Source organism: Galeopterus variegatus, unplaced genomic scaffold (genome assembly GCF_000696425.1).
Source record: "Galeopterus variegatus unplaced genomic scaffold, G_variegatus-3.0.2 Scaffold647, whole genome shotgun sequence".
In the NCBI taxonomy this organism is placed as follows: domain Eukaryota; kingdom Metazoa; phylum Chordata; class Mammalia; order Dermoptera; family Cynocephalidae; genus Galeopterus; species Galeopterus variegatus.
The window spans coordinates 215,727-223,680 of record NW_007726758.1 but is presented as its reverse complement, the minus strand read 5'-3'; the positions used below and the strand labels follow the sequence as shown (position 1 = coordinate 223,680).

Genomic DNA, 7,954 nt, shown 5'->3' with positions numbered 1-7,954 from the left:
TGGTGGCTTAAACAAGATAGAGGTTTATTTTTCTCTTACATAACAGTATGAAAGTGGGCTGGTGTGGTGGCTCTGTTCATGAAGTTGACCAGAGATCTCGCTCCTGCTATCTTGTTGCTCTGCCATCCCACATGTTGTGTTTTTGTAAACTTCATTGTTCAAGATGGCTGGATACCATGTCCATATTCCGGTTGGGAAGGTGGAGGAAAGCTTGAGGATTCTAACGAGGACTTTAGCAAGAACTCAGTCACATGGCCACATCTAGCTGCAAGGGAATCTGGGAAATGTAGTCTATTTAGCTACCATGTGCCTAACTAAAAATTGGGAGACAGCTCTCAGTCTGTACCACATCCATTTCACCTGTGGGCTTTCAAAACATCCCTCAATTAAATAGAGTTTGAGTCTTGTATGTAGGAAATATAAGGGAATAAAACTGGCCCTGGTCTGGTGGGACTCGTGTCTGAGGGCGACACGCACTGCTCAGCTCCAGTTTGTAGCTTCTGCCCTGTCCCTGTTGACAATGTAAGCCCTGGGTTGGGCCTTTCAAGAGAGCTGAAAATAGCATCTTAATGGGAAATCTCTCAATGCTGGCCAAATAAAACACAAAACAGAAGGTATCTCTGTTTGACACCAAACCAGTTTCCCAACTGGGCTCAGCTAACTCTATCCTGAGCTCCCTATCTCTACACCTCTACGTTCTCTGGAAATTCCTGCTGAAAAGCCAGAGCTCCCTGTTTAGACCTTTTAATATGGATGTTCTCTGTTTTTAGATACTATTTCTGTTATCTTATTCATGCCACCTCACCTACATGTATAAAAAATATTCCATGACTAGAGTAGTACACAAAATTATTTAAATGGGCATGAATTATCTGGGGGCTAGTGCCATCCAATGCCGTGGCCCCTCTTTGAGTGGGGAAGGCTGATGGGGGTGGTGAGAAGAGACAAGGACTCAAATTGCAACCTCTACCTGACTTGGGGTCCAGCTCCCAACTTTGCTGCCCCATCCACAAAGGCCCAAGTTGCTTCAGGTTTGGAACTCAACCAGTGGCACTGGCTTTACAGGCCAGCAACACTTCACCTTCCCTGAGCCCCCATGAAGGCACAGATCCAGGGCAATTTGCTCCTACAGTCCATGGTATCCATCTCAGATGAATTAAAGGTGATTACACAATCTGTAGCTAGTTATTAAATTGGGAAAGAGGGAGATACTAGTCATTTTTCCCTGTTGCTCATTTGTTTTAAAACAGATCTCACAATTGTCTGATTTCACTGTTTCCTAAAGGCCATGTATCCTCCAAAGACTGAGTTCTAAATGATAATCTTCTGGATCCTGTTTATCAAGACCCTTTTGCCGTCCTGGGGAGGAAAGCAAATCCCTCCAAGGCCCCCAGGGGACCTGTTTCCCATATCATGAGGGTCCCACCAGCCACAGAGCCCCTGTCACCATGGAGAGGGCTTAAGCTGCATTCAGAGCTCCCCCCGGGCATGCCGAATATAGTGTTGATGCAGCCCTGTTTCCTGGGCAAAGTCCTGACCACACTCAGTGCACGCAAAGGGACCAGAAAGGGCCCGGGCCTCATGTACCTGGTGGTGTTGCCTCAGAGAAGCGGACTGCCCAAAGGTCTTGCCACAGTCAGGACAAGGGAAGGTGGGCTGGGCAGAGGTGGGTGCAGCTGGCAGGGCGGGCCTGGCAACTGGACCGTGGCTGCGCTGGTGGGCGATCAGGGCCTTGGAGGAGGGGAAGGAGCGGGCACAGGTGAAGCAGATGAAGAGGGCCCCCTGCAACTTCTGGGCCACGAAGTCCGCTGGGTGCTCCCGCTTCATGTGACGCTCCTGGAACTTGGAGTCGGCGAAGGTGATGAGGCAGCGGGTGCACTGTAGGGCCCCCAGGTGGCCTGAGGGATGTGGGGAAAGGTCGGGGGGGAGGCCAGCAGGAGTCTCCAGGACCTCTACTAAGCCCCAGAATCACGTCAACAAAGTTGAGTGCTCTGTGTACTAGGCTCTATGCTAGTGCTGGACAACTGTACAGGAGAACTGTATTGGACCTGTTTTATATATGAGCAGACTGAGGCTCAAAGAGGTTAGGCAGGTTGCCCACAGTCATGAGGCTAGGAAATGAAATGGGGGAGCCAGGATTGGAACCCAGAGAGTTTACCTGTCCAACAGAGCCTTGTAGTGATTAGAGCACAGCCTTTGGAGCCAGACCACCGGGGACTGAATCTCGGCTCCACCACTTCCTAGGCACTTAATCTGGAAAATGTATCTACCTCATAGGGTTGTTTGAAAGAATAAATGAATTAATTTATATATAAGTGCTTAGAAGTGTAATTATTACTAGTGAATCAGAAACACAGCCCGACATCCAGGATCTGGCCTGGCACTCAGAGCTAGGCCTTCACATTCTGTTGAACATAAACAATATCACAGAATTAATGACAGACAAGGCCATGCTGTGACTAGTGTGAATCAAAACAAGACCAGGCCATAATGTCTGAACACAGACAAAACTTGAATGTTGTCCAAAGCACAAAAATGACTAACCATCCCCTTATCTTGGCTAATATGAATGACTGCCGCTGTTTTATCAATCCCAGCGTGAGCCTTGCTCTTTTCTTCCCTGCTTCTGGAAAAGATTTATTAGGATATCCGATCAGAGTCACCCCTCCTTCCTGGCAGCATCCAATCCAGAGCAAAACCCCTTTCATTGAACCCTCCCCCCAAATCACCACACACAGGTCCAAATCCTATAGTGCGCCCATGGTGTGTGTTCCCTATTGCAAAGAACAATAAACTTAACTTGTTCAGCTACAAGTGTGTTCCTGGTGGTCTCTGGCTGGAGGGCACTGACACTAAGGCTCTTGTTACAAATAGTTAACCTCTCTCTGTCCCAGTTCCCTCATCTTGAAGTGATACTGCCAGTTTCAAAGGGTCTTTTATTAGGAGGGCTGAATGAGATAATAAATGTTAAACTCATTCATAATCTGAAAATGAATGCCTAGCACATAAGCACTCACTGGAAGCTGTTGGTGTTATATTTCAAGCTGGCTACCTTCGTTAAAATCAAGCTTTCCCTTTTCTTGCAGCTAATCCCCATAACAGCCCTGTGAGGTGGGTACTGGCGGCCTCTCCTGACGGATGGGGAAACTGAGGGCCAAGTTATACTGAAAGTCTAGGGCAGAGTTGGGACTGGAACATTGGGGCTTCCTCTCACAGTAGAGACTTTCTCTGCCACATCTACAACCCAAGCCTCTCCTCCTGGAAGCCACCCTGTCCCTCTGAACTACATCCCATTCCTGTTTATGTGGCCAAAGTAGGGTGAGTACATCTGAGCATAAGGGTGAGGAGAGGCAGTTCCTGGTAGGGCAGCTCTGGGGCCATTACAGCCCTCTTCCAACAGACAAGGCCCTGCAGGGTCTTGGACACTGAAATGCTCTAGAGATCCTTTAGTATCAGCTCCTGTACCGCACGCTCCTCTACCCAGCAGTACTCACAGATGTTGCCTCTTGGACTGCGGGGACTCCTCTCCTCGCGTGAATCCTGTAGCTCCATGGTCTTTTCAGGGTGTGGGTCCTCCATGGCGACTGGGACCCCTATAGTCAAGAGGGGAGCACGCATGAGTGAGGCCACTCATCTGTCACCAGCCTTACAGGGCCCACTAATCCTATGGCCTTTGACATAGAGACTTCTGTTAGCCTTTGACTCCCATGACACACCATCTTCTTTGAACTCTATCTGATGGAACTCTTACTAGAGAAGGTTCAAAACTCCCAAAAGATTGGACTCCCCTAAAGCTTTCTCATCTGTGTGGTCTATGACCCCTGCATCAAACTAGCTCCCTGAATTCAGAGCGTGGGACCCTTGATCTTTGATACCAGCCTCATCCTAGTCTCATGTGTCTTGGGACAGGTGGTGGTACTTCACCTTTAGCCTTCCTCTTCCCAGGAGACGTTCCTCTCTGACACCGTGTGATACGTGCTACCAGAACCCCCACTTCCCACGCGCGTTTTCAGCCACCTTGTCCCGCTCTCCCCAAGCGCTGCCTCTGGCGCCCGGACCTCTGCTTTCTTTACAGCAGGGGGCTTCCTTTCGCTGCGCCTGTCGGTCGCTCGACACAGCGCCGCCACCCGGAGAGAAGTGGGGTGGGGCCCACTGAGTCTCAGGTCCCCGAGGTTTCCGCGCTCTTCGCCTGATGAGCCCCTGGAAGCCTAGGTCCCTGATTGCCATTGGCAGTAGTACAGTTGCGCCAACCTGGTCCTTAAAAATAACCAGGCAGGGTCCTTCTCTACACTCGGGTGCGTTATGATGACGTTGAAGCCACCCGTGCCTTACAAACCTAAGCTCATTGCGCAAGTACAGTTAGGCTCTCCTGGCGCGCAGGCGCTTTGGCTCTCATTGTTCCTGGATCCGAGGCAGCAGAAGCTGGAGTGTGTGGGCACCTCTGTCGCTCTGCGCAGGCGCCGCGAAGGGCCGTGTCTCTGCAGTCATGCTTCTAAGACACACCATCTCCTAGGGGGAGTGACGTCAGGATAGAGCCACCGGAACGCATCCCGGCGTCCCTAAATCCGGGCGGTCTGACCTTTTCTGCCTCCGTCCTCCAGACCCCAGGGGCGGGGCTTCTCAGCGGTTGACCGGCCGTCACCAACTGCGGTCTCGTGTATAGTGCTCTTTGCTCGGTTGGTGATTTGGAATGGGGGAGGGGAGGATCATCCCCATGTCCCCTAAGAATGAGGGACAGGAAGCTAGATTTTTTAGTTTGGGGGGCAGAAAGTGAAACGCTTGCATCCAGAAAGAGGGCGGACAGAACGCCTGGGTCCCTGGGGAATAGGGCCTGGGCGCTGGATTTCTAGGTCCTGGAGAGTGATTCCTGAGAATGTAAGATGGGGCAAGGATGGAGGACTGAAGTCTGGGTCCAGAGTGGGGCGGCTAGGAAGGAAAAAGGCAGAGCGCTCCCTGACCCGGTCTTTCCCATCCTTGCTTTTCAGCTATGCCTCCGCCGCGGGGTGACGTGACCGCCTTATTCCTGGGTCCTCCGGGTTCAGGAAAGTCCGCACTGATCGCGGCGCTATGCGACAAGGATGTGGAGACGTTAGAGGCCCCCGAGGAACGGCCGGACTCCGGGGTCCCCAGCCTGAGAGCTGCGGGCCCAGGCCTCTTCCTGGGTGAGCTGAACTGCCCACCCGCAGCGCCGGGGCCCTGGGCGGCAGAGGCCAACGTCCTGGTACTGGTGTTACCCAGACTCGAGGGGAACGGGGAACCCTTGGACCCAGCTCTGGGAGAGGCAGCGAGGGCCGCCCTGACCCGAGGGACTCCGCTGCTGGCTGTGCGGAACCTCTGTCCTGGGGATTCACAGAATGACGCCCAGGTTCGGGATCAGACGGCGGCCCTGCTGGACAGAGCGGGGTTAGGAGCCGCCGCTCTCTTCGTGCTGCCAGCGAATTGCGGTAGCAGCGACAGCTGCGAGGAGCTAGAGCGCCTGGGGACGGCGCTGCGGAGCCAGGCGGAGGAACTGCAGAGGTGAGCGCCGGATTTCAGGCTGGGTTGGGGAGGCCTAGTCCCTTAGTCTATACCCCTTCCCCCTACGGTGCTCTTTGAGGTCCACGAGACCCCACCCCCAGCGAATTTGGGGGAAAGCTTGACTCGATGTCTGTTGAGGCCCTTCTTTCTTCCAGGCCCCGCCCCTCAGCGCAGGTTTTGAGAGGTTCTACCCCAAGAGACAGCTCTGTGCTTGACCCTTTTCTGTAATGGGCTCCACTCCAGCCAGAGGTTAACTGGAGGTCCTGACCTGTCATCAGCGTCTCGCCTCCTGCTAGCACTCTTGAGGTCACAAGGCCCCCTCTCTAGCGAGAATTCTAGAGAGGCCCGGACCTATCGCCCAAATACTGACCCTGTGCAAAATTTTGAAAGAGGGCTCCCTCTCGACACACAAGTTTGTGACCCCCGCGAAGATTTTACCCGAAGACACGAACTCTCGAGCCCTCCCGTCCTCCCCATCATCAGCACGGTTCTCAAGAGACCTCGGTTGCCCTAAAGCTACGCCGTCAGTGAACTTTATTATCTTATGGATGTCCTCCCTCTACTTCTTTTCTTCAATCCCCTCTGGTTTCTGTGCCCACTTGTTGGCTGCCTACTGAATTTTCTCCCTCAACTGTCATCCGCCTCGTTTTATTGACGTCAAAATGAGGCTCAGAGAGGGGCAGCCTCATGTCCAGGTCTGCTGCTCATCTTTTTTCCTTAGCCTGTCCCGTGTCACCTCAGCCACACCCATTTGTGAGAATTAGTGGATGAAACTTCTCCCTGCACTTTTCCTCCTTAGGCTCAGCTTCAGGAAAAAGCGCCCTTGGGGACATTATCCATGTCAAATAGTGCTCCAGGGCTGATTGTTTTGCTCAGTTGGTTAGAGTGCAGCCTTATAACACCAAGGTCACGGGTTTAGATCCCCATACCAGCCGTCCAAAAAAAAATACAACTGGTATCAAATAGTGCTCTACTTTCGTTTGAGCAACGGTACGGTCGTGATTCTGTCTTTGCTCTAAGCCCCACCCCTTGTCCCGCCCAGACTGGCCTTTTCTTAACCCGGCCGACCCTTGGAAAGGCCCCGCCCCCATGGACTGTATCTCGAGGAAGTCTACCCTCCGCTTAGGCTCTGTTGTAACAAGAGCTCAAGTCAACCCGCCCCATTGCTGCTGTAAGGCCTAGCCCCACCCCACCTATTTGCTGTGCCATCAGTCTGGCCCCTCCCTTTCCTGCTCTGCCTCCGAGATATTCGGAAATCTCCCTTGTCATCATAGTCGAGTCCCTGTCTCCCTAGCCCAGCACTCCAGCGTTTAGTCCTTTTCCCTTTGACCCCATCCCTCCTTGCCCCTGCAGGCTCCTGCCACCGGCTCAGGATGGTTTCGAGGTGCTGGGCGCAGCAGAGCTGGAGGCTGTGCGAGAGGCCTTCGAGACCGGTGGCCTGGAGGCGGCGCTGTCGTGGGTGCGCGCAGGCCTGGAACTCCTAGGCAGCGCACGGCTGGACCTGGCTGTGGCCGGCACGGCTGACGTGAGCCTTGTACTGGACGTGCTACTCGGATTGAATCCGGGCGACCCATGTGCTGTGCCCGCTTCTGCGCCCGTGGGGCCCACTCCCTTCCCGGCCCCAGAGCGCCCCAATGTGGTGCTCTGGACTGTGCCTCTGGGCCCCGCGGTCATTGCTGCCGCCGCTGCCGCCTCTCACCCGACCCACTACGATGCCCTCATCCTTGTCACCCCTGGGGCCCCTACTGAGAAGGATTGGGCTCAGGTCCGGGCCTTGGTGCCACCAGGTGCGCCGCTTGTCTGTGTGCGAACAGACGGCGAGGGCGAGGATCCGGAGTCTCTGGAAGAAGAAGAAAAGGTGGAGAAACCCGGAGGCGACAGTTTAGAGGGCGGAGGGGTGTTGGAGAATGCACTCAGTGAGCGCACTGAATCGCAGAAAGTAGGCAGTGGGGAAGGTTCAGAAAAAGCTGGCAGTGGAAACGTGCAACAGGTCGTCGGCGCTAGGAAATCGGAGCGCGCGGCCGCTTTGAGCCCGGAAGACGAGACGTGGGAGGTGCTGGAGGAAGCGCCGCCGCCGGTGTTCCCTCTACGGCCGGGAGGACTCCCGGGGCTATGCGAATGGCTACGGCGAGCGCTTCCCCCGGCCCAGGCGGGGGCGCTGCTCCTGGCGCTGCCACCCGCTTCTCCCAGTGCTGCTCGAAGGAAGGCTGCGGCGCTGCGGGCTGGGGCGTGGCGGCCGGCTCTGCTGGCTAGTCTGGCGGCAGCGGCGGCACCAGTACCAGGACTGGGCTGGGCGTGCGACGTGGCACTTCTACGGGGTCAGCTGGCGGAGTGGCGGCGGGCTCTGGGGCTGGAACCAGCGGCGCTAGCACGACGCGAGCGCGCTCTGGGCCTCGCTCCTGGGGAGCTAGCAGCGCGCGTGCGCTTCCCGGGCCCG

General features: G+C 54.9%; 2 protein-coding genes across 3 annotated transcripts in view; one reads left to right on the top strand and one right to left on the bottom strand.

Moving 5' to 3' along the window:
- On the bottom strand, window positions 1-4,212 carry ZNF576 (zinc finger protein 576). 2 transcript variants are annotated; one of them, XM_008570939.1, is made up of 3 exons: window positions 3,925-4,212; window positions 3,495-3,593; window positions 1-1,898 (listed from the first exon to the last, which is right to left on the bottom strand). In XM_008570939.1, the coding sequence occupies exons 2-3, from the start codon at window positions 3,577-3,579 to the stop codon at window positions 1,471-1,473; spliced, it is 513 nt and encodes a 170-aa protein (XP_008569161.1). In that variant the 5' UTR covers window positions 3,580-3,593; window positions 3,925-4,212; the 3' UTR covers window positions 1-1,470. The 2 variants fall into 2 exon arrangements, with proteins under 2 accessions (XP_008569161.1, XP_008569162.1); XM_008570940.1 differs by having other exon boundaries at window positions 4,018-4,212.
- Window positions 4,213-4,595: 383 nt separating this feature from the next.
- IRGQ (immunity-related GTPase family, Q) overlaps window positions 4,596-7,954 on the top strand; it is a 4,245-nt gene continuing 886 nt past the window's right edge. Inside the window, exons 1-3 of the mRNA XM_008570937.1 lie at window positions 4,596-4,676; window positions 4,986-5,517; window positions 6,871-7,936. Of these exons, the coding sequence (XP_008569159.1) occupies window positions 4,988-5,517; window positions 6,871-7,936 (1,596 nt within the window). The 5' untranslated portion in view covers window positions 4,596-4,676; window positions 4,986-4,987. The remainder of the gene's footprint in view (window positions 4,677-4,985; window positions 5,518-6,870; window positions 7,937-7,954) is intronic.